General features: G+C 53.0%; 7 protein-coding genes across 8 annotated transcripts; 3 read left to right on the forward strand and 4 right to left on the reverse strand.

The window, feature by feature from the left end:
* Positions 1–69: 69 nt before the first annotated feature.
* Positions 70–3,569, reverse strand: NCU03786 (serine/threonine protein phosphatase 2A). Its single transcript, XM_956039.2, has 5 exons — positions 2,847–3,569; positions 2,419–2,775; positions 1,400–2,356; positions 1,046–1,344; positions 70–990 (listed from the first exon to the last, which is right to left on the reverse strand). Exons 1-5 carry the CDS (start codon positions 2,868–2,870, stop codon positions 615–617), a joined length of 2,013 nt encoding a protein of 670 aa, XP_961132.2. The 5' UTR covers positions 2,871–3,569; the 3' UTR covers positions 70–614.
* A 1,697-nt stretch (positions 3,570–5,266) lies between these two features.
* Positions 5,267–8,764, forward strand: NCU03787 (the record flags this gene model as incomplete). 2 transcript variants are annotated; one of them, XM_011396293.1, is made up of 2 exons in its annotated part: positions 5,267–5,635; positions 5,699–8,764. In XM_011396293.1, the coding sequence occupies 2 exons, from the start codon at positions 5,447–5,449 to the stop codon at positions 8,090–8,092; spliced, it is 2,583 nt and encodes an 860-aa protein (XP_011394595.1). The 2 variants fall into 2 exon arrangements, with proteins under 2 accessions (XP_011394595.1, XP_011394596.1); XM_011396294.1 differs by having other exon boundaries at positions 5,492–8,092.
* NCU03788 (cysteine synthase B) lies at positions 8,638–10,812 on the reverse strand. Its single transcript, XM_956084.3, has 7 exons — positions 10,594–10,812; positions 10,304–10,496; positions 10,105–10,228; positions 9,935–10,025; positions 9,805–9,865; positions 9,379–9,739; positions 8,638–9,317 (listed from the first exon to the last, which is right to left on the reverse strand). The coding sequence occupies exons 1-7, from the start codon at positions 10,778–10,780 to the stop codon at positions 8,757–8,759; spliced, it is 1,578 nt and encodes a 525-aa protein (XP_961177.1). The 5' UTR covers positions 10,781–10,812; the 3' UTR covers positions 8,638–8,756.
* A 1,602-nt stretch (positions 10,813–12,414) lies between these two features.
* On the forward strand, positions 12,415–14,818 carry NCU03789 (MFS drug transporter; the record flags this gene model as incomplete). The annotated part of the gene is made up of 9 exons (XM_956085.3): positions 12,415–12,572; positions 12,682–12,815; positions 12,939–13,188; positions 13,291–13,466; positions 13,549–13,748; positions 13,822–14,179; positions 14,252–14,317; positions 14,377–14,430; positions 14,503–14,818. Exons 1-9 carry the CDS (start codon positions 12,426–12,428, stop codon positions 14,816–14,818), a joined length of 1,701 nt encoding a protein of 566 aa, XP_961178.3. The 5' UTR covers positions 12,415–12,425.
* A 267-nt stretch (positions 14,819–15,085) lies between these two features.
* NCU03790 (hypothetical protein) lies at positions 15,086–17,619 on the reverse strand. Its single transcript, XM_956086.2, has 2 exons — positions 17,316–17,619; positions 15,086–17,217 (listed from the first exon to the last, which is right to left on the reverse strand). The coding sequence occupies exons 1-2, from the start codon at positions 17,469–17,471 to the stop codon at positions 15,190–15,192; spliced, it is 2,184 nt and encodes a 727-aa protein (XP_961179.2). The 5' UTR covers positions 17,472–17,619; the 3' UTR covers positions 15,086–15,189.
* Positions 17,620–17,803: 184 nt separating this feature from the next.
* Positions 17,804–18,956, reverse strand: NCU03791 (hypothetical protein). Its single transcript, XM_956087.3, has 4 exons — positions 18,802–18,956; positions 18,706–18,719; positions 18,585–18,610; positions 17,804–18,500 (listed from the first exon to the last, which is right to left on the reverse strand). The coding sequence occupies exon 4, from the start codon at positions 18,459–18,461 to the stop codon at positions 18,030–18,032; it is 432 nt and encodes a 143-aa protein (XP_961180.2). The 5' UTR covers positions 18,462–18,500; positions 18,585–18,610; positions 18,706–18,719; positions 18,802–18,956; the 3' UTR covers positions 17,804–18,029.
* Positions 18,957–21,289: 2,333 nt separating this feature from the next.
* Positions 21,290–26,384, forward strand: NCU03792 (inositol polyphosphate phosphatase). Its single transcript, XM_956088.2, has 4 exons — positions 21,290–21,311; positions 21,380–22,081; positions 22,216–25,682; positions 25,742–26,384. The coding sequence occupies exons 2-4, from the start codon at positions 22,037–22,039 to the stop codon at positions 25,848–25,850; spliced, it is 3,621 nt and encodes a 1,206-aa protein (XP_961181.2). The 5' UTR covers positions 21,290–21,311; positions 21,380–22,036; the 3' UTR covers positions 25,851–26,384.
* Positions 26,385–26,397: the final 13 nt, after the last annotated feature.

Consider the following 26,397-nt stretch of genomic DNA (forward strand, 5'->3'; position numbering starts at 1 on the left):
AAGCTTTTGACTTTTTGTTGTACCAGACTAACAAATGAATAAGCCAGGGCTGAAATGTACCCAGTAATTCTAAAGTGATTACATTCAAATTAAAACAAACAGCAGGAAAAAGAAGGTTCCCAAATATATTAACAATCGAAGCCAGCCTAGCCTTGTGCTAACAAAAACAAGAAAAGAAAGAAAAAGCATTTCTTTTTTTTCGGTTGGTAAGTCGGGCTGGCTAAGAATTGAAGTAAACTGGAATGGAATCATGACGCCGTTAAAAACTCTCTAAAAGTGGTGGTTAAGTCCCTGAGACCTATGTGCCAAAGTTGTGTGCTGTCTGTCTGTTGCGCTGCCGCCTTCTGCCGCCTGCCTGACTGCTTGCCCATTTCATGTCCTTGTCCGTCCTCTTGTCATGGTTTCGACGTATATAAGACCGGCCGGCAAAAAAGCCCCTGTTCAGCCTTGTTTCCCTGCTTCCTTCAACTTCCTTCTTCCTCCAATCGCGTGATGACGGGTTTTCCCAGCTTCGTACATGACTTTGACACCGAACAATGCCCGTGGCCTTGAGCTCCAAGATAAAATAAAAAAGAACAACACGCCTGAAAAGACAGCTCCTTCGTGAAGGCGTATTACCGACTTCTGGATGAACCTACTGAGCTTTGCCTCTCGTGCATCCCGGGTCGTCGCTCCCTTCTATCACCATCCTGCAACTTCAAAGAATCCAGCCTCTTTTGATTATCCTCTGTACCGTCTACTTCTTCTAGGCGAGGCAGCGGGTGGACAGTGGTGCGAGCTGGGATAGAGCTGGTGCCATTGGATGTTCCACTTTCTACTTTCCTCTGCTTCGCGAGTTCTTCGAGTCGAGCCCATTTGCTCTGGCGATGAGCTTCCCTTGCAGGGGCGTTGCTTTGGTTTTCCGTGTACTCGTGGGAGCAATCATCGAATAGCTGCGGGTTGATTTCCATAAATAGCTTCATAGCGTTATATACCATGCCGTGGATGGTTCTATTTTCGGTTAGTCGTGATACCTCAAAATATGTGATGTTGTTCAAACACGTACCTATTCCAATGTCCCTTGGAGTTTTCGTAGAGAGGAGCGAACATGATGGGGAGAATGATCTCGACATTGTCGCTCACGAGATTGCAGAAGTACTCGTTGTTCCAGAAATACAAAGCTCTCTCGGCGACCTGGAAGTGCGGGCTGGCAACCGATTTGGCGAGCTGATGGAACAGAGGTTCTTGGACCTTGGCGAACTCAGCCGGGTCCATGACCTCGAAGATGTCTTCAACCTCGTTGAGAAACATGACCTCCTTGGTGCTGTTGACCTTGGGCCAATAACGGAGAAGTCCGAGAACAACCTGAGACAAATGTTAGCTTATGGTGGGGTCGCAAAAGACGGGGTGTGTCACATGCCTCTTCTGTCAAGGAAGCATCCTTCTCCAGGAACTGCACGATGCAGTACGCCAATTGGGGATGGTACATGCTCAGACTCTTGACCTTGTGAAGAGGAAGCAATACTCTGGTAAGGAAAAGCTTGTGCTCCTCCTTGAGAGGGAGCGCAAAACCGTTGATGATTGACCCAAGAATTTCGAGCAGTTCGGCAATACCATTGAATCTTTCAGTTTCGTACGTGAACTGGAAAAAGACGTTGTTGATAGAGCGGCGGATGAAGGACCTCAGGTTGAGGAACTTGCCGTAGATACGATGCAGAGTCGTCTTTAAAAAGTCCCGTTCTCTGGGGTCCTCGGAGTCGAAGAGCTCGAGTAGCTGAAGAACGAAGCTATGATCGATATACGCCTTGGCAATATTGGTGTTGAAATCTTGACTTTCAATGAACCGGAGGAAGAACTCATAGACAACTTGAATATGCGGCCAGGCAACCTCCAGGACCGGTTCATCCTCTTCGGGATCGAAAGCTTCACCCTGCGGGTTCATGGGAGGAGGAATTGGGCGGAATAAGTTCTTTGCAAACATCTCAACCACACGCGGATACATTGGCTCAGTGATGACTTGCCGGTTATTAGCGACATAATCCAGCAGCTCGTGAAGGGCCAATCGCTTGATCTCCTTGGACTTCATGTCGGCGCTCGCATCATTGAAGTCAAAGATGACGTTGCACTGCTCGATCTTCTTCATGAACAGATCCTGGCGGTGATTGGGGGCCACCTCATGGAAGCCCGGGAGCTTCTCGAGCTCGCGATGGGCTGAGATGTCGAACCGCGACGAGTTCTGCCTCTTTGGCGTCCTGAGCCCTTCCAGGACGTCTTTGGGGGTCTGGTGTAAACGGTCAAACATAAGCGACTTTTGTCCGGCTTTTGGAGGAGCGAGATCGTGCGGCATCGTTTCCGCGGCGCCGGGAGGTGGGACATGCTACGACAACCAATCGTTAGTATTTCCATGGTCCAGGTACGGCAGTCCAAGGAGCTTCTTACCGGCGCGCTGGGGCTGATTATAACGGTAGGAGGAAGGGTGCCGTGACGGACAGGGGTGCTGCCGCCGTTGGCGCCCTGTTGCTGCCCCCCGATACTGCTGAATCTATCCGCTGCGCCAGGGTTCGAGTTGCCGCCTTGAGGGCCGAGCATGGAATTGCCGTGGTCGCCATGGGCCGCATTGTTAGGCGGCAATGGCTTGTTACGGCTGTCATTTACAAGTGTCGACGTAGACGATGAAGGGGTGAGAACGGGCGACTGGGTGGCCTCGCGAGAGCCTTGTGAGTTGGGGGAAGCTGTTCCGTCCTTCGCATCCTTATTCTTCTTGGACTTGGAATCCTTGTCCTTCGTCCTCGAGAGCTAGCACGACGGTGTAGCATTAGCGATCCGTTCCAACGGGACAGCTTACAGAAGACCTAGGGTTGACTTACGACTCTCTGGCTGAACCGCTTCATCTTTGAGGACAACAGTTTCTCTGCCTGTGGGGCGAGTGAAGGCTGCCCGACCTGAAGGTGGAGGGGTAATGAGGGCGCGGCGATAGTCTGATAGCTGCTGTATACGAAAAGGGGGTGGCTAGCCAAAGGCTAGGATGTGTGCCGAACAGCTCGCGGGTTTGAGACTGCGATGCCAACGGGCGGCCGGTCGCGGACTTGCTTCACCGAAAGCTCTACGTCCCGCCTGGATGTCGAAGAGGAGGGGTGCAGTGCGTCAGAGCGAACTTCCGACCACAAGCCCGACTGTGGCTGGCAGTATAAATGGGAACGACGCCGCGTTGGATGATGGCGAGGCCACGGCGTGTCAATCGACTTTGTGTAGTTGCCCGACGGCCGATTGAATGGTAACCTTGGTAGGATAGTTAATGCTAGGGGTGTCGGCGACGGGAGTCGGGGGAGCGCGCTCTCTCGATGGTGGCAGAGGCAACGGCTACAGCAGCAGTAGCAGGGTGAAATGCTCTGAGGGCGCACGGCGAACTGGCGGAGTAACGGAATCAAAGCCGCGCGGGATCGGATGACAAGTCAAGGTGACGACAACAAGCGCAGGGTGTCTCGTCGACGGCGGGCGTGCTGGCGTGGTAGGTGTTGCTGTAGGGACGTTGCCGGATGGGAGTTGGGAATTGGTGCTTCCAAGTCCAGTGTGTGTTTTGGGACCTTTGGGGGGGGGGGGGGGGAGGGGGGGATGAAGCGAATGCCAGAGAGAGGGACGAACTTGCTGGTTCGATGGAGGTGCGAGACGGGACTCTTGAGAGTAGGTAGGGTGCTGTTAAAGAATCAGGTAGCGCCAGCACCAATCCGCTAAACAAGCCAGAAGTGGAAGTCTGGGTGGTAGATCTGCCCAGTGAGTGTAGGCCCAGATGAGCCAGGCCCAGGATGTTGCTGCGGGGCTGGACGGGATGCAATCGCGGGACCCAAAGCCGAGTGTGAGGGTGCCAGGTGCCAGGTGATGTGGCTGTTTGTCCAATGGTCCAGTCCCTTGTCGCTTCCACTCTTCGTTGGTGGTGAGTGTACACTAGAGGTACAACGCGGAGTCGAAGCCGAGCTGTGTGAGAAATTCCCTTCGGACGCTGGAGCTGCTCACTCGGCTGCGTCAACTCGCTTCCAACTTTGTTAGGTTCACTAGAGGTATGTTGGGTTGTTGGAGGTCCGAGCGGTGTGTTTTGTGGCTGTCAACTACCTGCCTAGGCTCCTAGGTTAGGTAAGGTACGGTACCTAAGGTAGTCAGGTACCGACGTAGCAAAGTCGTGGACAGACGCAAAAGCTTGTAAATGAATGGGAAGGTGATGATCGCCTAAAAAGACCCCGGACGGAACCTTGAATCAGGTTTTACTAAGGGACGGTCTTGTACGAAGCTTCAAAGAGGTGTAACAGCAGCTACCTCTATAGGGACGGTTGTTGTTACCATGTCCTTGACAATTACATGCAGAGTGAAGACGGGCTCGAGGCTGAAACGGCAAAGAGAACACTGCACTTTCTTTCCTCTGTTGTAGCTCGGTTTCGCAAAGTGCCCGAGCAGATTCCCTGAAGTAGTAGCGCCCAAGGGGAAGCTGATCTAGATACGCCGGCGCGCTTATTACGGCCTGGAGATGATCACCCGAACAGGGCGAAAGGACGTCCAGGGAATGGAAATGGGATGGCGAGGCTGAAATGTTATTCCGTTGCTGGTGTGCCGTGGAAGCGGATGTCACCAGGCAATTCAAGAGTTGTGTAGGTAGGCTGCGCTATCGCTGTACTAACTTTACGTACATAGAAAACGCTAGGGGAAATAATAGGCCAGCGATAGAGATCAAGCACAACAGGTCCCCTCTAGGGGAGGTATACTGCGGTAGTCTTAACCGATGTGTCCATGCTTGGAGGTGGCCCCGAGCCCCAGTCTTGGTAATTACAGGTGTCAATGATCTCCACTCGAATGAACTGCAGGCGTTCATTTAGCGCCATGCAGGGTGTCTTGGGCCCATTTCCAGTGCTCCCCACAGGTTCTTCCTTTTTCAAGCCTCATTTGCTTGCTTCAGTGTTTCTGTGGTCAGATGGTATGAATCAACGAGCGTCAGTCTTTGTATTTCTAAGGTTTGGTTGGCAATGAATATCTCAGGCTCGTTTGATGGCTAAAAGGAAAGAGCGAATCATGTTACCTACCCAATACAACCGCGTTACGGCATAGTAACCACCTATGCAGGGCATGCACAAAGGCAAGAGCAATTACATACCTACTGCCGCAAGTTCGTAACATGGAACCTAGCACTGCAGTTCCGACTTCAAGTTCCGTCATCTCACTTGGCTGGAACTGGAGGTACCATGTACTTTCTCAACCATGCGCACTGTCTCGCAAAACAATTTCGCCGCGCAAACCCATGCAATTTCAACCTGCCTGCAATAATCCTCACTGTGCAACTCCATTTATTGACATCGTCAAAAAACAATTCAGACTCCAATTGAACATCACGGCCACGATGCTGATGAAGCGACAACGACACTAAACCTGTGATCCTTGCAGCGCTTACGGGCAATCATCAGTCGCAATACCAAACTTCAATCATATGTCCAGAATTCATGCGCAATCACCGGCTTCTCCGAATGACATGATGGACGAGCTCAACGGCCAAACAGAACATGCACCCAGCTGCCCAGTGCCTGCTCGGAGATTGGGGGCCCTTGAGCATCCCATGATTATCAAAAATGTGGACAAGGCCATGAACACATTTCCTGCACACTACTCACTCGAGGCTGTAGGATATATTTCTCTCTCTATCACGTGGAAGCATGAGATCGATACTGACAATATCCTCCAGATTGTTGATTCATCCAGCCCTCAAGTGTCCATTCCACTTTATCTACGACACAGTGACCCGACAGTGAGGCCGATTGTCTCGCACAATGCTCTCACCCACAATGTTGTTGTCAAAGTCACGGTTCCCAAGCGTACGGGGCGGAAGCGTAAACGTGGGACTGATGATCCCTTCGAGGGTCCCGTTGTCGACAACAACACGTCCACGACAACAAATCCCAATGAAGAAGTCTTCTCCCGGGACCGATTAGACGCCCCTCGGCTTCTCCGTCGAAAGCTCAGTGACAATGTAGGGAAGTACACCGTTGAGCCCATCGGCGTCATCACCAACACGCACCGCTACCGCGGCCTCGCCGACTTCCAGTACGCCATGGGCAACTCCCCCTTCATGTCCCGATTCGTCGACCAGGTGCTGCCCGGCGACGTCGCCAAGCTCAAGGAGTTCGCCATCCAACCGGGCATCGAATCCGGGAAGAACATCGATTTGATCCCTCCTCCTAACTTCACCCCCATGAGCTTGCCCTTCCAATACGGTTACGCCCAGAATCCGTACACCAAGGAAATCAGCCCCGGCACTGCTGGCCAAGCGGACGACGACGGCGGCGACTCCGATGTCGACTCTGAAGCCGAGTTCCGGCGCGTGGTCAATGTGACCTCTCGTGTCCCGGCCGCCGGCTACTTCATCGCGCACGATGAGTATCCCGTCCCGTCCGCCCCCCGGCGCCAGCCCAACCTGGCCGACCCACAGGTCGCTCTTATCATGAAGGAAATGTGGGCGGCAATGGAAGAGCGGCCGATCTGGACACGGCGCAGCATGTGGAACCGGCTAGGCTCCAAGTTCGCCTCTTTGCCCAAAAGCGGCTCGCTGGTGCGCCACTGCCTGCAATACGCGGGCTACCAGTTCAAGGGCGGACCGTGGCGCGACGCGCTGGTCAAATACGGCCTCGACCCCCGCTCCGATCCCAAATACCGCATCTACCAGACCTTGATCTTCAAGCTGCACAAGACCCGCATCGGCACCGTCGGCCGCGAGTGGAAGGCCGTCCGCCGTTCCGAACTGGGCGTCACCAACTTTGGCAAGTACTGGAACAGCTACGGCGAGGGCGCCAATCTCGGAAGAGGATCCGAGCGCCGCTCGCGCGAGACGCACGTGTTCACGGGCGAGTCGTTCAGTACCGACGGAAAAGTCTGGCAGGTGTGCGACATCACGGATCCTCTCCTCCGTCGGTTGTTTGAAAATGCCGAGGTGCGGCCCGAGTGCGACACCGAGATATCGGGATTCTACCACCGCGTGCTGTGGTCGGTGGCGAAAGCAATCATGAAGTGCAAGATGCTCGCCATCCGGTTTGGCCGCACGCTGTCGGACGACGATTTCGGGTGCACGTTGGAAGCCGTCAAGGGGCCGAATGATGGGGGAGATGGTGGTTCGGGAACTAGTATTGGCATCACGCTGCCTGATCTGCAGCTCACGGCGAAGGAGTGCGAGCAGCTACGGGGGAGAAATAAAATCAAGCCGGGCCTCAAGCAAGGGCGTGATCGGTGGGAGGAGAGGAAGAAGAAGACGCATTATAGAGTTAGGATTCCCCTAAAGGAGGTGGAGGAGCGCGAGGCGGAGAAGATGGCGTTGTTGTTGGGGATTGGACTTAAGCCGAGAGAGAGGAGGCGGGCCCCGGCTGATTCTACCGCTGGTCTGGGACCTTCTGCGGTTGCTTCTGCTGCTGCTCCAGGTACAGAAGTGGATGAAGTACCGCTTGATCCAGCACTGGCGAGTATCGGCGTAGACTCAGCTCGGGCTGATACCACCAACCCCACAACCACCAAGAAACCGTCATCTACCACCGCAGGCGAGGGTCAAACCGTTACCCTCGAAACACGACATCGCCAAGATCATCGTGAAGACGAGGAAGAAGAAGAAGAAGAAGAAGAAGGCGAAGAAGAAGTCCAAGCCCCCAAGATCCTCCAAGACATCTTCGAAGACAACGAAGACGAAGAGTTCGAAGGTCTTTCCGAAGAAGAGGAAGAAGAAGAAGAAGGCGACTTTAGTGACGGCGACCTTCTTGGGGACGAAGATGAGGACGAGGATGACGAGCGTGGCTACGATGACGAAGACGACGAAGAGGAGGATCGATACGGCGGCTACCGAACTGATGGGGGCTACCAGACCGATGGCGGCTATCAGACCGAGGGTGGCTACCGTTACCGGACGGATAAGGAACTTGGTGACGAGGACGAGGATGAGAGTGAAGAGGAAGATGATGAAGAGGGAGCAGGTGGCGAGGGTGAAAATGGGGAGGAAGGCGAGAGGGGAAGACCTCATTATAGGCAGCAACCCCAGGCGTGGGATGAAGAGGATGTGGACATTGACGAAGAAGACGAGGAGGAGTATAGCGACTATTGATCGCTTTCTCGGCTCTGGCTCTTTATCTTGGTTTTGCTACTCGAACTTCATCACCCATAGCTTGAGATGACAGAGGTCTTTAGTTGTCTATTGGTCTTGCGCGCGTTTATTCGCTCTACGAAAGGTGCTGTACCTTATCACGTTTTGTACGAGACGATTTGATAAGTCTGATTATTATAATCCTACATGGCTGACAGGGTTACCTTTACCAGCGGCATCTTCTACAGCATGGGGGGCATAATGATGAACGTCGGCGGAATCCTCGAGTCCATTCTCGGCAACACATTCCCATGCGCCGTCTTCATGTCCTTCGGTAAGGGTCACGATGCTGTCCCTCTTAAGATCAAGCAAGACAGGGTGAAACCGGGCAGTCGAATGGTTCGATCAAGGGACCTTCCTCATCGGCCTGGCCATAACCCTGACCCCGGCATACAACGCATCTACCGCCTTCGACCCATCGAACCCCATGCACCCAGGCTTCGAAAATTCGTTCAGCCCCTTTTTGGGTAACTCGCCACTTGTTTGTAAGATTAGGTACACAATGTCATTAAAAAGCCAACTGCGCCCGGTAGAATGCGGGAAATAAGCGCAAAGCCATGTTGTTTTCGTGTCTCTGATACATCAAATCTTGGACTAGCTTCCACATAACCATGCCCTTTCTTGGTTAAACGACCTGCGCAGCAACAGGAATATGATTCGGAAGATGAACCGCCATGACCTCCACGCCAGAATCGTTTCTGGCACGAAAACCGCTGTCCGACTTCTCTCTCAATCTTCTCAGCGCCTTAAACCCACCTTTGATACTATCCGCCTCATGTCCCTTGGCCCTGAGAACACTCGTCGCCACCCTTGCGCTATCCCCATCATAGCAAAGAAGCAAAATTCGTCTGCGGCAAAGCAGATCTCGGAGCTCTTTGCTCGGCGCCTTGAATGTCTCCTCCAGTCTCTTCCAGAGAGACTCCAGAATGTACGGTTCAGAAAAGGGACTAGGTGTGTCCTCGTGGACAAAAGGCACATTGACCGAGCCCGGGAGGTGAAAGTCGTGGAAGTCGAGCGGCTGCCGCAAGTCGATGATGGAAGTTTGAGGCTGGGGCTTTACCTTGAACGTAATCGGCACCAGCGCGCTTGCCAGGGCGTCGTCCTGTGTGAAGAACAAGTCGAGAGCATCGGCAGGTTCCTTCTCCCATTTATCGTCGTACCTGTAAAGGTCCACCTTGGTCAAGTGCTAGAAACTCGGTTAATTTCCTGTCACACACACACACCCCTAAAGACCTCTGTGAACTTACCTCGTTATGGATCGTAGGGAAGTACTCAGCTCCCAGCTTGTCGAAGTACTCGTTGATGTACTGATACGGCAGATCACAGCACAGGAAGACGCAATGAATCTCGCCGTCCTCGCCCGCCAGCTCGGCGAGCGATCCGTCGGCCTTGCGCCTGGCGATGAACTGGTAAAGGCCCTTGAGATTGAAGCCGGATGACGGACCGCAGACGAGGCCCTCGCGGCAGAGGCTGAGAGACAGCGAGAAGGAGTCGTGCGAGCCGACCTCTTCTATGTGGTCCACGGCTGACTTCCAGGGGAATTGTACGGGGGCCAGGAGCGCATGTGAGCGCGGGCCCGGAACGCGGTCGCCGGGTGCGGTGCATACTCTGTAAATCATGATGTGGTTAGGTCGCGCTCCCCTCGACGACTCGGACGACATGGACATACGTACCCGACACGGTACACAGTAGGCTTGACATCCTTGAAGTACGTTCCCAACCCCGTCATGGTTCCTGCGATACCCCGTTAGATGTACAGTCCCGGAGATGACTGAGCGTGCCTAGTGTAAGGTAGGTACCTACCTGAGGTTCCCATTCCTGCGCATATCACGTTGATCTCCGGTAGCTGCCTGAGGATTTGCGGGCCCGTCCACCGAATGTGCGCCTTCCAGTTCTAATTCCATGTCTCGGTGTCAGCAGCTGTCGGTAGTATGACCTTAACCTTGTCTTTCTGGGGGGGGGGGGGAACCAACGTCGTCATTGTCGTATTGATTCGGGTTTATCTTGGAGTCGTCTTCCTTGGCTTGCCTCTCGGCAGCCATAATGCCTCCCCGCTCGTCATCAGGCTCGGGTTGCGACGGACCGCCAAACAATGTTCTGCCCCACGGCGTCAGTTCAGACCGAAGTTCATGTTGCAGGAATCACTGGCAACTTCAGCTTCACCACACATACATGTCGAGGCCGAAAAACTGCATCAACCGGAGCTTGGCCGGGGATGTCTTGTTGCTCAAGTATGCTCGAACATCGTGAAGATCGTGAAAGACGCGGGCGATCAGCGACATGGAAATCACGGTAGACCCCGAGCTGTACTCGATAACCGTCTGCGTCTTGCCCTTCTCCACACTATTCTCGAGAAGATTCAGAGCTGTTGTTGCATGTGGGTTGTTGATTCGTCAGTCCCGCCATCCGGCGGCGGCCGTGTAGCAGCACAGGAATCAGGACGGGCGGGCGGGTTCACTAACCTGGCATTGATTTGACGTTATTTGCAGGATGCATCGACATCATCTTTGCGTATATGCGGACGCCATCCCGGCGGTACGGGTTGAGGCAGTCGGGTATCTCAACCAGAGGCAGCGGCGGTGACGACTCTGGGTGGAAGTAGCTCCGGACGGAGTCGGGTCCCTTGTACACGTTCAAAGGATTTACCATGGTGGAAGAGCTTTGCTGTTGGTCGATCTGCCGAGTATATGAGAATGGAAGGTTTTGCAACACATGGAACTGCGGTACACCCTTTTATAATAGGGGCGACTGCTCTAGGTAGGTACTGAAGTATCCAGAACTGGAGGGCATATGGTACGTACATATCAGGCCAAGGGATCGTCACTTGTTTCGGCGATCGAACAGAACATGCCGACGGCTCTTCCTCCTTGTTCTTGGTTTCCCACCACTTCCTTGCCTTTGCTGTGACTACGTAACCTAAAATACATTCTATAGGGTAGAGAAACTGCCTTTGTACCTAGATCTTGGCTTTTAGTCAACTGTTCCACAAGAGTAATAGCGCCTCTAATCCTATCTCCTCCTAGTTCCTAAGGATGTATCTACCTCAAAAAGGACACTCGATTTTTTCAAGCTTGAAAATGAGGATTTAGGAATTTGGAAGTGACGCTGAAGCTAGCCTTGAAGAGACGATTCTAAAGATTCTTTCGTTTTGTAAATCCGATTATTCTTTTATAGAAAATCACCTTACAGGGAAAAGTTTTAGGCTTGTATCAGCTCTTTTCCCTTTCCTTTTCTTTCCTGCAGAACCAACCCGTATATATGATGTTACGAGTCAAACAAACATAACAACTGTATAACATCGACGTGGTGATTCTCAAGGGGCTTTTGGATTTTTGATAAGATGAAATATGGCTGAGATGCAACTAGAAAGGTAGTAAAAATCCTATAGAAAAGAGAGGAAAAAAAGTAGGACTTTTGTGGTTGCAGCTCAGTCATCTTTCATCGTATAAGAAGACTAAAAGTACCATGAGAATCGCCTTGTCAAGGTCATTCTGGTAGTACCCACAGGGAGTAATAATCAATAGTTTGGAAAGCTTTTACCAAGGAAAAAGGTGAGGTGATACAAGGAAGAAGTGGTTGCGGTGGTTTGCGCTCAATCCCCACTTTTCTCCAAGGTACTTAGGTAGGCTGAGGCTGCCTTCGTCCAACGTTCGGCAGAAGTGGGAAGGCTGAGTGAGTGAGATTAAACTGAGCGCGCCGATTTGCGCTAGTTTGCGTTACTTTACTTTGTGTCCCTCGAGGTCCGGCAGTGCGGGTGGATCGGCGCCGTGCATAAGCTTATTCCGGCGTCATCATGTCGAATCCACCGTTTACTACGCCAACCCGGAACTAGAATGGTGATTGAGACTCTCGAAGAGTTAGGCAGGGAAGCAAAATCGGGGGAGGAAAGAGGGGGGGGTGGCCTCGACCGAATTGTATACGCGATTTTCTGCTTCTTATTCTTGGCCATGTTGATCTCGGGGACATCAAGGGACACCGGGCCATCAAGGGACACCGGGCCATCAAGGGACACCGGCCATAAGGGACACCGGGCCATCAACGGACACCGGCCATAAGGGACATCGGCCATCAAGGGACACGCTCGTCATTAGCTAAGCCAAGCCTTTTGCGATGAAATGCGTGGGACAGAGTTAAGCAGGAGGGATGTAGCGACCTGACATTTCGCCCCGAACGATATGGGGCTTACTCAACAACAAATCTGGACTCGTGGGCATTTCGTGGTATTTGAAGGAGGGGGGACAAGAATTGTGCGCCATCTGAATCTTCAGTTCCTGCCACCAACCAGCACCAAAACATGGACAAAGAAACCAACACCCCCGAGGAGGTCTTGGGGTCAGCTGAGAAGTCCATGAATGTGACGAGCAAGACGTCTAATGACGACACCAAGGCCCACGAGTTCAATGAGCAGACCAACTATGTCCCAAAGAGAACCATCATCACGGTATGTATAGGTAGTGTTCCTACATATACCCCGTCGCACACTACTTGAAACATGAACGGGGAAACGAGAGCACAGACTGACTGACTGACTGACTGACTGACCATGGCAGATATTCCTCGCCTGCGCGGGCGTCGACCTTTTGGCACTTATAGACCAAACCACGCTCGCGACCAGCTTGTACATCATCGGCAACGCCCTGGGGTCCACCTCGCAGGTCTCGTGGATAGCCAACGGTTACTTCATGTATGTACTAAGATTCCTTCGACCTTTCGCGCGCAAACCTACCTACCTACCTACCTACCTACCTACCAGTACATCATCCCCGTCCAAATAGCGCTAACCAGACACTGTTTGGATGATATCCAGAACCTCAACCGTCGGCCAGCTGCTGTACGGGCGGCTGTCGGACATTTGGTCGCGCAAAGTCATCCTCCTCACCGGCCTCGCCATCTTCTTCCTCGGATCTCTGGCCTCGTCACTGGCGCAGTCCGTGCTGCAGCTGACCATCTTCCGTGCCTTTACTGGCATCGGCGGCGGCGGGCTGATGACGGTCGCCCAGCTGATTGTGAGCGATGTGGTCCCGCTTAGGGAGAGGGGGAAGTACCAGGGCATTATCGTGAGTTAGCTACCTACCTACCTGTCTATCTTATTCTTGGCCGTCTACGTAAAACCGCAGCATCTGAGTTTGATAATAATGATGAAAAAATAAAATAAAAAGGGTGCCGTAGTGGCTATTGCCAATGGTATCGGCCCCGTGATTGGCGGTGCGCTGTCGTCCAAGTCCGAGGACTCGTGGCGATGGATCTTCCGCATCAACATGCCCCTGACTGTGCTTACCATTCTGGCCGTGGTGTTCTTCATGCCGCTGAAGAAGGTCCGGGGTGACTGGAAAGTGTAAGTTGAGTACCTCTACCTATTATTCTCCTGAGAGATAGGGTAGGTAGCGTTTATGTATCGCGCTAACCGACCCTCGCAGGAAGCTCAAGGCAGTGGATTTCATCGGCATCTTGGTGGCCTTGGCCGGCACGATAGTTCTGATGTTGGGGCTCACCTGGGGCGGAGGTGAATATCCCTGGGATTCAGCTCATGTGATCGCGACCCTGGTCACCGGTTTTGTGGCATGCGTTGCCTTTGTGTTATGGCAATGGAAGGGTCCACGATACCCTCTTGTTCCCCGTGGGTCTTCTTCTTCTTTCCTCTCAGCTTGACCACCAGACATATGTTTTCAAGTTCCTGACACATCCGACAGTCCACATCTTCAAGTCCAAGATCGTGAACGGGGCTTGCATCACCATGGCAATCAACGGTTGGAACTTTGTCGTGCAAGTCTACTACATCCCGTCCTTCTACCAGCTGGTGTACGAGTACTCGGCGACGAGGGCCGGTGCCATGCTGCTGCCCGTCACGTTGGTCCAAACGGCAAGCAGCACTCTGTCCGGTCTTGTGGTCCACTGGGTCGGTCGCTACCGCGAGTCCATCCTTTTCGGGTGGGTTTGCTGGGCTGTTGGTCTGGGCTTGATGTCAACTCTTGATGAGACTACCGGGATTGGGAAGCAGATCGGGTACTCGATCCTCATCGGAGTAGGCGTTGGGAACACGTTGCAGCCGTGAGTCTACCTAGTCTGGCTTGTGTCTTGGTCACCGATTCTTAACTATGTTACTCTACTAACATTCAAAAGTGCTTTGATTGCCGTCCAGGCGGGCGTGGTTAGACGTGACATGGCTGTCGTCACCTCATTCCGCAAGTAAGTCAACAGGTACGCGGGCCCCAACATGACATACATATGCTGACCAGTTCATGCAGTTTCGTGAGAAATCTTGGCGCCACCATTGGCCTCGCCGTTTGTGGAACAATCATGTGAGCTTGATACCTACTTACGTGTAGCGTCGTGTATACCTGGAGTGCTAATACATTCATATCTGTCGGTAGCAATAATGTTCTGGCTGGATCTTTGGGGTCTCTCGACATCGACCATGACGCATCCAAAACTCTTTTAAGTAACCCACAGATGTATCTCAGGACCGTCTCCAAGGCCGAAGCCGACAGAATCCGTGGTGTCCTGATTCCCGCGTATAGAAAGGGGTTCCACATCATATTCATGACTGGGGCAGCTCTTTGCGCACTGGCGTTTGTCATTGCCTTCTTCATGCTGCCTCAGGTCGAATTGTCTCGCCCAGATGATGAGAAGCTTAGGGAGGAGGGGCGCAAGGCGTACGAGGATAAAAAGCGACAAGATTCAGCATAGACCGTAGTCTACCTAGCGAAAGTACAAGGGCAGCATCTAACCCTTACTAGCTTATTTATAGGAGAGCGGACGGTTTCCGAGTTTTCCAGTGGGGATGGTCGCATGTGCTTTTTTTAAAATTCTCTTTGTTGTAGTGTCCATATCCCTTCGTCAAGAGATATGTCAAATGATCTCTGGCGCTTACTTCCTTCCACGGTGATACTTAACCACTCACTTTAAGCTCAGTCACGTACAGGATCCCAATCACGCGATAAGAACACTTCTACGGTGAATAATTCTGTTGGTCTCTGGTCATCATTGATAGCCATTTCCTTAATTTCCCCTACTCTACCGATCCAACCCAACAGATGTTTGCTTGCTCACTTACTCAATCACGCCCAACCACCACCCCACGGGGCACCACCACGCTGCCCTCCATATCCCCCTCGACCGTAATCTCCACGTCCGGCCCCTCCACCTCCGCGTCCACCTCTGTAACCCGGTCCGTTTCCTCCTCCATAGTCTCCTTCACGTCCCTGCTGCTGCTGGTGCTGCTGATAATCGCGCGGCTGGTGCTGGGAATAACCTTGATAGTCACGACCTTGGTGCTGCTGAGATTGATGATACTGGGGTTGATGCTGCTGGTGCTGTTGATGCTGAGCATGATGGGGAGGTTGATTCGAGTGCGGCGGCGGTGGTGGAGGCGGCCAAGCACCGCCCGAAGAAGGAGCGAATGGGGGAGGGTGAGGAGGTACAGCCATCGGGCCACCGGGTGGGAAGAAGTTCGGCGGCGGCGACGGGGTGATGTGCGGCGGAGGAGTTGGATGTTGAGGATGCTGAGGGTACTGATGAGGCGGGCCGGGCGGCGGAGGTGGCCATTGACCTTGATAGTTTTGCGGAGGGGGAGGAGGGGGCGGGACTGGGAAGCTGGGGAATTGGTGAGGTTGTCCTGGGAGAGGAGGGGCACCAACGGGAAAGCCGATGGGAGGCGGGACCGGATGGAAATTACCGACTGGTTGGTTGTGCGGTGGTGGCGGCGGCGGTACGAAGACGCCCGGGTGCTGTGGTGGGCGAGGCGGCACCCCCGTGGGAAAGCTGGTAAGCGGTGGAGGAGCATGATAAGGTGGTTGTTGATGTTGTCCTCCTCTAAGTCTAGCAGGGGACACAGAGCGACTTCGGCCACGGGAACCGTACCTTGGACTTCTCTGTCGGAAGCCTGGACGACTTGTTGATCTTGATCTGGATCTAGACCTGTATCTACCCCGTGAGCGAGACCTGGAGCGACTGCGTGAATCATAGCCACGACTACGGGCACTTCTGTCACGGCTCCTGTCCCGGCTCCGGCTCCGGCTGCGACTTTGACTTCTTGATCTACTCCGGCTCCGGTACCTTCTTTCTGGCGATTCTGACAACCGCTGGCGTTTGAAAGCAGGTCTAGCATCAGATCCCCGGCTCGAGTCTCTACTTCGACTGGGGCTGTATGAGCGCGACCTCGACCTCGACCTCGACCTCGATGACCGTGTCCTTTCTCGAGTCCGCGATCGGCTGTCATTGCCCGAAGCTCCGCGCTGATTCCGTTTCTTCATTTTCTCGCAAAAGTTTCGAGACCAGCCATAGTAGGTTTCACCTCCGATGACCTCGCCAGTGATCTCATCGATCTCTATGACCTCTCCCATCTGCCCGATTTCAGGTGTAGGTCCATCAAGGTTCGCGGCATCCTTGGAGAAGATGTTGTCCACATCGACGAGCAGTTTCTGAACCGCCTGCACGAGTGTTTTCTCTGCCGGCCCTGCGGGCAATACAAGGGGCTTGATCATATCGGGGTTCATGGGCCTCGTAGAGTTTGGTTCTAGTACGGGCATCCAGTTGCCTGCCGGCAAGTCGTACCATGGTACGGACGGATCGCCGTGCATGGCTGGCATGATATAAGGAGCTGCTCTTACGGGCTTGGGCATTGAGCTGGAAGATGTGGCAGTCGGCTGCGTAGTGTTCTGGACAGATGCATTCGATGATGGCCCGTCTTCTACGGCCACCCGTAGCTGCTTGACTACAGCCTCTGAGAAGTAGCCCTTTTCCTCCCATAGTGAAATCAAGTCCTGGATTTTGCGAATGTGCTTCGGGCAGTTGGTGAACGAAGAGGCGCTGCTGACCAAAACGAGAAGCGCCTGTTCTAACTTGGGAGCGAAGCTGTCATCGTGGTTGCGGAACTTGACATGGTAGAGGATGTCGTTGAGAAGGTAGAGGGCATGGAGACGTTTGCGCTTGACTGACGTCTCACGACCTCTCTTTTTCTCGCTCTCGGTGAGATCCTTGGCCTGGCCCTGGCCATACGACTTGACGAGTGCAATCAGGTACTTGCAAAAGGGAGCGATCCGCATAGAGGACGGAACCAGGTTGGTGAGAGCCCATTGCTTGCATTTCTGAACATACGGCGCGGGGCAAACAGATATGCCGCACAACTTAGCAATTGGTCTTATAGACAAGAGGTGTACTGTTCATTGAGCATGTGTGTTCAAACCTGGACATTGGAGGGCGAGCACTCGGCGGTGGCCGTGTTCAGCAACGTGAGCGTCGACTCGATCTCGTCGCGAGAACAGGACTGCGGGTCTGCTCGAAAAAGGGCGCCTGTGAGGGCCGCTTTGGCGACGATCAGCTCTGCCGACGTCGATGCCATCGCGAGAGCGTCGGAGAGAGAACTAAAATTGTCTGAAGATGTGTCGTATGTGTGTTGCGATCCTGAGTCTTGAAGAGAAAGTCGTTCATATAAACAGGTTGCGAGGCGTCCAAGCGCGCGGCGTAGAGACAGCAATGGTGAAAGTGAGATGGATTACCTAGTTGATGAATAGAAACCTAACCGCAAACGCAAACTAAGGGTACATGGTTCTGTGCCGCGATTGATGACACTGATTGGACAAGAGCATCCTCATCTGCAGCAGAACCTTGCATTGAACTATGCATCTAAGCCTGTTACGGTAAATGTATGGCAAGGTTATGCACGACTCGCAAAGTGGTCAAAGCTCTCTCTGCTTGTGCTCTTTCACACAGGACCTAAACAGCGGCGTCACTGAACGCGCTGGTTATACTTGTGTCTGCATCCATGGACGCAAAACATGGAGCTTTTCGCGATAACCTGGGTATTCCATTTCAAGACTCTTGCACTGGAAAACAAGCATACGAAACGAGGCCCAGTTGCAGCTAGCCAGCTAAGCAGCATCGAAACCGCGACTTTCATCTACGTCGAATCAGAACCAACCGGCCGCATCCCCATCTCTAACTTTTGGGGCAGACCAGAGTTCCTTGCTGTCGTATCATACATGTGTATACCTTCTACTCCTTTTTTCTTCTGTTCCGTGGCGAGTTCCACTTCAAGAGAATCGATCCCCCTTCCTGCTGGAATATGGCACGCTAGCTTCGTACTTGCTTTTCTCGAATACCCTTTCGCGCTCGGTCGAAGGCGCATGTCTCGTCGGCGCTGGATCGTTGCTAGATTCCATGCTGGGTGAGCCGGCCGAGTCCGTCCGTGCCGGAGAACCGTTGTAGGTGGCAGATCCGCCCGTGGCTGACGAAGAGAGGGGCTGGGACTGAAGGTTTTCCGATTGCTCCATCGAGCTAGCCATGCTCTTCTTGCGGCGCAGTTCCTCGAGCTGGTTACGGCGCGAGGCATTGATCTCCTTCTTGGCGAAATAGTACGCGGCGGCGCCACCTGTGCGATTGCGGGAGAGCGTTAGTTTCCCTCTCTTCCCCTCGTTATCGTGTTATTGTCGGAGTGAAGCGGTTTGCAACGTACCAACGCACAGAGAGCCCCAACCGAGCCTGTGGAGTTAAGGGTCCAGGTTAGCTAGCCGGTCATGAGGATTTCCTGATGTCGGCGACGGCGTGGTGGTGTTGCGGTGGAATGGTGCGCTCACCAGAAAGACTTGACCTAGACGGAGGGAAAGAGGTATGACGTTAGCTTGGCGTCTTGTTTGCTATGCCAGTGTGGATGTTGCGCCTGCGAAACCTACGGTGTTCATGTTGTCGGTATTCTTTGCAATCGGTGTTGATTGAAGCGACTGGTTTTCGAGAAGTTCAGAAAAGAATCAGAGGCACAATCCAAGTCAAAGACGCTTCCCTGGTTTGGACCCTTGGGAGTTGTCGATTTTGTCTCGATGGGGTGATACGATGCCCAAGAAGCCAAGCTGCACAGACCCTGATCGAACGATGCAAGACCCCGGTAAGCAAAATCGCTTATCCGGCAGGCAAGTGCACAAGACCCTGGTCCGAGCGGACAAGAACATTCAATTCCTACTTGTAAGTAACTATTCTCGACATCTCAATACCGTTTTCCCTGCACATACAATCGGTCACATATCGGTCGTGGGCCGTGAATTTTGTGAAGGGACTTTTCAAAGAAGTCTGCTACTTAGTCATGGGATCAAACCCGATCGATCGCTTTGTACGGCCGAGTTCCCCGTCTCGCCCAGTTGACCCACAGTTCCACCCCGATTTAGGGGTTTGTTTACATTCTAGTGTACACGATAAGAGAGCATCTGTCCTCGCCAGCTACCAGGTACCTCGTCGTCCGTTTCTCTATATTGTGTAGTTACTATTTATCTGCCTTCATGTTCCGATGTAACAACGGCACGCGCCTTTCGGAGGTCGACAAGATGACGAAGCTTTACCTGCCAACCTAATCTAGAGGCTCCCGCAGATTAGAACGGTATGGAAGGCCTACGGCTTTGTGCAAGATATACTGCGCTTTTCGTCCTGTCGTTGTAGGGAGGTTTCTACACATTGTTCTGCTCTATTAGTTAGAAACAACTTTTGATATCCGCTCCGAGAAGTGAAGGTGAACCCACGCGGGTACTACCCATGGATCGTCTTTGATTTAGCTAGGCTTTTAAACAACCACTGCCCTGCTCTTGGAAAGGAACTATACTAACTTGCCACGTTAGATATCCTGTCAACCGCCAATGCGAGGCAGAATTCGACCATGAACACGGCCATCAACTTCAACAGCTGCACTGAGCCTACCAGCCAATTCACCTCTTCGCTTCTTGCTATGCCTTAGAGGAGAAAAAAAAAAACAAGCAGCGACCGCCGAAGCGGAACAAAAAGTGTGGTTGGAGCTATGGCGAGCGACATGAAGAGAACCGAGTAGATCAATGTTTCTTAGGAGAAGAAGTCCGCGCCTCTCAAGACCAAAATGAAGATGTCCTCCAGGCATATATACTGATATTCTATTGAGATTTTGATAGGTGAATAGTTACATATTGGATTCGGGTAGCCTCGGAGTCCAACTCCGTGTCCAAAATCCTTTACAGGAATCAATTGATGGTAACTTGTCAGGCCGTGTTTCGTGCTAGCAGTATCTTTTGACCCTAACTTCAATGCTTTTCTGCCACCATACAAGTGCTGCTATTATTGTCCTACTAGCTTTTACTTGCATACATTTATCAAGCGTCAGAAGAAGCTTGGGGCAACATGGCAGTAGGAAGCAGATATGATGATGCTCCCAAGGGAAACCAAATGCTGTTTCCATTACATAGAACACTATAAGCAACATATGAAAATCAGATCGTTCAGTAAGTTTATGTTTGAGACTCTGATTAGAAGCTGGTCTAGGCCGCTGGCGGTTTCACTTGTATGGTCAACTGACATGGGGGGGAGGGGGCTCCATCATTGGGTATGTACAATTATTGAGGGGTGGAATGGGATACTTGGGAAGTCGGGCAGTCAGCTTGTAGAACACTCAATAGACGCCTAGTCGGAAACAAGTTGAAATAGCGGAATGAAGGCATTGAGAAGACGGGCTAGCAGTCCTTTAATTCAAACATGAAAACCCATTTCCCGCTCCGTCGTTACATCGTCCTTGAACCGAAAAGGGGAAAGGAGGAGACATGGAATGGACCTGAGGGGACTCTGACTAGGTACCTTACCTACCCGTCATGTTTTGGATACCAAGGGGAACGCTGCTCGAAAACCACCTAAACTCGCGGTACCTGCATCTGTTACCAACCGTTCGTTGCTTTTAGATCCCGCCGTGGGTGCAATGCTTCCATTTTCGTCCCGTTCCCTCCTGTCCCTCGTTTGTGGAATGGAGAAGGAAGGCTGAAGCAAAGAATCGTAAAGTTGACGACCAACAGCCCTAGGTAGACTCTTCACAACACAATATGGAGACACTGGAATGTCATCCATTTGTTTCTGTCGGTGGACTTCGTGGCCATAACTGCCAAAGTGGGGTCCTATTTGGCGCTAAGGATACAAATTCCAGACCACCAAAGCCATGACATCGCCGTAAACACCGAGACTTCTTGGAATCATTTCTTCCTTTGATTCGTCCTTGTGGTAAACAACCGTCCTCCATAGGTGTTGACAGCCCTATAAACTCACCGGTGTCTTGTCAATTTGCCGTTGTCGTCGTGTTATGCAGTCCGTTGATTTGTCCTGGACGAGGTACGGTACGGTACGGTACCTCTAGGCACCTACCCTAGGTGCCTGCCTAGAGGTACCCAAGGTACGTACCTTTTGCTCGGTATGTATGTACCTGCCCCTGTTTGCGATTGCAGTACCCCTTGGGCCCCGCTGATCTTCAGCATCAAGTCTCGACCTTCAGACACTTCGACCAACAAAAGGGCAGCCGGTTCGTAGCCGGCCCAGCCCCCAAAAAAGGGCGAGTCCACAGCGCATCGTCATCTCCAAAACAGCCTGCAAACACGAGCCGGACACAGCCCCAAAAGTCGGGTGCCTCCCCCAGATCACCTCAGGTCCCCCACTGCACCCACCGTCCGAGCAGAAAGAACACTGTTTGGCAAGACGACAGAGGAGAGCGGGATCCAATTGTGTGCCAGTGTTATCCATCTCCAGCTGGTGCCAGCGCCAGGCCAGGAGCAACCCACAAGGCAACCCAGACGCATCTTTCTCCCAACCAAACCACGCCGCCCTTCGTTCCCTCCGACCCAGACTGTTCAAACTCGATTACTCAAAGGGTTGGCTTCCTGCGCCAAACGATCTACCACGGTCCTTCATTTTTATACCTGAGTTTTGATTTATTTTTCCCGGTCGATCCAGACCCCAGAGCCAACGCGCTTCGCGACAGCTTACAACGCTCGTTATCCCCGCCGTCTCCGGTCTCCGCCCGTGTCCATGTTCGCCTAGGCCCCAGGTTTGATGAAAAGAGTCCACCGGCTGTCGTGGATAGTATACGGATGGGCATAGCAACCCCGAGCTTGCGGTTGATCTTCTGCCTTCGCCGCCGTCATGGACCCTCCGGCTAGCAAAGATGGGCCTGATGGCTCATCCCTTGTGAGTGTCTATCCCGTCTCTGGAGGCCCCCCTTCCCCGGATTCGGACCCGGGCGCCGCCCACTAGAGGCGTCGGACACCCGGTACCGTAGACGCGGCGACATGGAAGGACAGCCTGACTGACCGCTGCACTAGAAACCAGTCTCGTCGCTCCTGGCGAAATTCGAGAACATGAACAAAGCTGGCGACACCCAGCAATCATCCAGTTCCAGTGCCAGAACGACATCTCCTGCGCCCAAGCCCGACCGGCTACGGGACCCGAGTCCTTTAGGGGCACGCGAACCCCCCGCCATCCCAACGAGACCGATCAAGGATAGGGCGAATATCCCGACTTTACAGCCGCAGTACACTGGTGTCAGTGTCGCTAGCACTGGTTATGCTAGCTCGCCAATCCGTTCCGTGCCTCCGCCGATATCCTCGTTAGCTCCTCGACCGGCCCAACCTCCGTTCCTCAATGTTCAGCCGCCCCAGTCACCAAGCCGCAATGTAGATGGTGTGGCGGTCGGGGAGCGCCCTCCTTTCCTCCAGACCGATTCGCTCGCTAAAGTTGCGTCGCCTCCCACCGCTAGCAAGCAATTCAAGATACCGAGTCGCCCTATTACACCGGCCACCTCCGATCCACAAAGATCGCCTCGACTGGCCGCTACACAGCCTCCGTCTCCTCCCCCGCCTCGACGATCGGTTGAACTACAAAGGCCCCGGGACGTTGAAAAGCCCAGGCCGGTCCCGCCACCCATTAACAGGGCGGAAAAGCCCGTGATTCCTTCTCGCTCCTCGGTCCAGATCGAGAGAAGCCAAGCATTGGATATCAAGACTCGAACCCCAGAAAGAATCTCGCCTTTCAGCAGTCCGCCTAGTAGCAATGGCACACCTGACGAAGATAGCTCCCCGCCGATGCTACCTGCGCGACCGAGAGCGCAACAACAGAGGGAACCGAATCCGGAGGGACTTCAGAGGTCGCGGACCTTTCACGTGGGTTTTGACCCACCACCCCTTCATCCTTCAGCAGCACGGCAAAGGCGGGGCAGGGAAGAGGAAATGGGCAGTACTAGGGGCCCGGTAACGCGACATCATACAGGCGGGAACCGACCGCCAGCTCTCCCAGCTCGCCCGCACAGCATCATAGAGACAAGCCGTACACTCAATGGGATGATGATGGCGCCGCCACCGCGCCCTCCAAAGCCGGGTGTTAATGCGAACTTGGATCCAAACCCTCCCGGCAGTATATCGCAGAAACGGATAGTGTCGACACCAAATCAGTATCACCCTTCAGTTCCGTCCAGAACTCACGTTAGGTCCATGACTGTGGATAGGACATCGAACCGCGTTCCTAACGAATTCCGCGCGCCACCAACCCCGATCAGCGCTGCTACTCACGATCGCATTCCCGAACGCATCCCCGAAGTGGTCCCGGTCACTTCATCCAGAACAGCCAACACCGGGCCAACCATTACAATGGCATATCCTGACGCAACAAACACGAACCGGAGCAAACCTTACATCAGCAAGGGCGTTCATGAGATTTACACAAAGTACGACACTCGAATGCTCGATGTGTGCGGCGAGCTCGTATGCACGACTGGTGGCTTTACACGCGTGTGGAGTTTACTTGATGGCGAACTGGTTATGAGCCTGTCCATGGGTGAAGGGCAAAAGGGAACCGCGGTCATGTTCAAACCAGGGGCGCACGTCGACGATGAAGGCACAAAGGTGTGGATCGGCAACAACTCTGGAGAGTTGCTGGAGGCCGATATTGGCACGCAGAGAATCACGGACAGTCTACCGAATGCGCATGGCCGATATGAGATAATTAGGATATACAGGCATTTTAACGAAGTATGGACATTGGACGACAGCGGAGCCCTCAATGTCTGGGGCCCAGACGAGAGCCACACCCCGACCCTCTCCAACGGGCCCAGCCAGTCGTTCCGAGTACCTAGGGGTCACACTTTCTCGATGGTAGTGGAAGACGAGCTATGGTACGCGACAGGCAAGGATATTCGGGTCTTCAAACCCACTGTGGACGGGAAGACACAGTTTCAGGTTCTTTTGAGGGCCCTATGTCAGCAAGATGCTGGCGAAGTGATATCCGGAGCAGTGCTTGCATCTGATCCGGACATGGTTTACTTCGGCCATAGTGACGGAAAAGTCAGCGTCTACTCCAGGAAAGACTACACATGTCAGTGTATAATGAATGTCAGCCAGTTCAAGATCAACTCACTTGCCGCAGCCGGTTCGTATCTCTGGGCTGGATACAACAATGGCAAGGTAGCTGTTTACGACGTGACACAAACCCCATGGGCTGTCAAGAAGGAATGGGTAGCCCACGAAAATCCCGTCATCAAGTTGATCGCTGATCGCTCGAGCTCTTACAAGCTTGACCGGTATCAGGTTGTCTCTCTTGGAGCAGATAACATGGTACGAACTTGGGACGCGCTGTTGCAAGAGGACTGGCTTGAGGGCGAAATGAAGAGGAAAGACGTGGAATACTGCGAGTTCCAGAATCTCAAGGTGTTGATTATGACATGGAACGCGGGAGCTTCAACTCCTCACAGTCTTCGATATTCTGATTCGGATGCCAATTTCTTCAGGGATCTTCTACAGACCGCCGACTCCCCCGACATCATCATTTTTGGATTCCAGGAACTGGTGGATCTCGAGGACAAGAAAGCCACAGCAAAGCGATTCCTGAAGCCGAAGAAGAAGGAAGGGTCCGATCAAGAGCGGATGAGCCACCAATATCGCGACTGGCGTGATTTCCTGATTCGCAGTCTGGATGATTATATGCAGGGCGATTTGTATCATCTGCTTCACACCTCTCCCCTGGTTGGCCTCTTTACTTGTATCTTTGTCAAGGCAGACTTACGTGGACGCATCAGCAATCTCAGCAGCAACGAGGTCAAGCGCGGCCTCGGTGGTCTACACGGCAACAAGGGCGCCATTGTGGTGCGCTTCCTGGTTGACGACACTTCGCTCTGTTTCATCAACTGCCATCTGGCTGCGGGTCAATCAGGCGCCAACCAGCGGCATAACGACGTAGCCGCGATCCTGGATGCGTCTGCCTTCCCATCCGAGCGCGACCCCGCCGTGCGTATCGATAGCTACGTCGGCGGTGGTGACGGCACCATGATCCTCGACCACGAACTATGCGTGCTCAACGGCGATCTCAATTACCGAATCGACACCATGAGCCGTGACACGGTAGTAACGGCAGTCAAGCAGGGCAACTTGACAAAACTGCTCGAGCGTGACCAGCTGCTTGTTGCCAAGAGGAGAAACCCCGGGTTCCGGCTGAGAGCTTTTGATGAGCTTCCGATCACGTTCGCGCCAACGTACAAATACGATGTTGGAACGGATAATTACGACACAAGTGAGAAGAAGCGTAGCCCAGCCTGGTGCGACAGACTCTTATACCGCGGCAGGGGCAGGATAGAACAGTTGGACTACAGGAGACACGAGGTACGGGTGTCGGACCACAGGCCGGTCAGCGGCAGGTTCAGGTTCTTGGTGAAGAGGATTGATCCTAGGAGGAGAGCCCAAGCTTGGATGGAGTGCCAGCAGCTGTGGGAAGACTTGAGGGCTAAGGAGGCGTATGCTGAGAAGTGAGTCCACCCCTTTAAATGTTGATGCGAGAACAAACATGCTAACACGTCGAAAACAGATACTACTACCTTACCCAAGTCATTGGGTACGATCATGACACTTCTGAGCGATTGATCACGGAACAGGCCTCAAGAAAGCAGTTGAACCGCAGCCCAAGTCGACGTTAGGCGTAGAAGAATTACCAATATAATCGAAAAGCAGGAAACCACTCAACTGCGCCATCACCGAGTGACTTTTATTTTCTTATAGAGAAAGGATGAACAAGTCTATTACTTATCTACAGCATACCGCATATACATATACACTCAGCTGGAAAGAGAGAAAGGAAGAAGTAGAAACATACAATGGCTGAAAACGGGGCCTCTGGTTAGACAGGATACAGGAGCGTTGGGGAATGGAGCAACTGATGGATGAAAGGATGGATCGATGGTTTTACTACCCTTTTCTAGGTAGTTAGGAACAGCGCATATTGCTTTTTTGTCTTTTTCCACGATTTTGAGACTTATTAGCTTTTTGGTAAAGCGTGGAAGCGGTGCACTTTTCCTGTTGACACTGCTTCGCGTCTCGTCTTGTATGATGGGCAGCTCTGGCCATGAACTTATGCTTGATGTTGAATGTGTCATGGAGATAGATAGTGTCTGGGACTGTACAGGAGAGCACTTGGAATCAATATCGACGGAAAGCACGGAAGCGAAGGGAGCAATGAAATGAAAG

The sequence above is a fragment of the Neurospora crassa genome, linkage group V (assembly GCF_000182925.2).
Source record: "Neurospora crassa OR74A linkage group V, whole genome shotgun sequence".
NCBI classification, from domain to species: Eukaryota; Fungi; Ascomycota; class Sordariomycetes; order Sordariales; family Sordariaceae; genus Neurospora; species Neurospora crassa.

Bases quoted from the DNA above. Each gene is read 5' to 3' on its own strand.
- NCU03788 (XM_956084.3), bottom strand. From the start codon at position 10,780: ATGGTAAATCCTTTGAACGTGTACAAGGGACCCGACTCCGTCCGGAGC. The intron at 9,740-9,804 runs GTACGTATGTCC...CATGATTTACAG, and splicing joins CCTACTGTGTACCGTGTCGG to AGTATGCACCGCACCCGGCG. The intron at 9,318-9,378 runs GTAAGTTCACAG...CCGAGTTTCTAG, and splicing joins TCCCTACGATCCATAACGAG to CACTTGACCAAGGTGGACCT.
- NCU03791 (XM_956087.3), bottom strand. From the start codon at position 18,461: ATGCCTCGCGCCGTAACCAGCTCGAGGAACTGCGCCGCAAGAAGAGCA.
- NCU03792 (XM_956088.2), top strand. From the start codon at position 22,037: ATGGACCCTCCGGCTAGCAAAGATGGGCCTGATGGCTCATCCCTT. The intron at 22,082-22,215 runs GTGAGTGTCTAT...CCGCTGCACTAG, and splicing joins GGCCTGATGGCTCATCCCTT to AAACCAGTCTCGTCGCTCCT. The intron at 25,683-25,741 runs GTGAGTCCACCC...CGTCGAAAACAG, and splicing joins AAGGAGGCGTATGCTGAGAA to ATACTACTACCTTACCCAAG.
- NCU03790 (XM_956086.2), bottom strand. From the start codon at position 17,471: ATGGCATCGACGTCGGCAGAGCTGATCGTCGCCAAAGCGGCCCTCACA. The intron at 17,218-17,315 runs GTTTGAACACAC...CCGTATGTTCAG, and splicing joins GCTCGCCCTCCAATGTCCAG to AAATGCAAGCAATGGGCTCT.
- NCU03786 (XM_956039.2), bottom strand. From the start codon at position 2,870: ATGAAGCGGTTCAGCCAGAGAGTC. The intron at 2,776-2,846 runs GTAAGTCAACCC...CCGTCGTGCTAG, and splicing joins AGCGGTTCAGCCAGAGAGTC to CTCTCGAGGACGAAGGACAA. The intron at 1,345-1,399 runs GCATGTGACACA...CATTTGTCTCAG, and splicing joins ATGCTTCCTTGACAGAAGAG to GTTGTTCTCGGACTTCTCCG.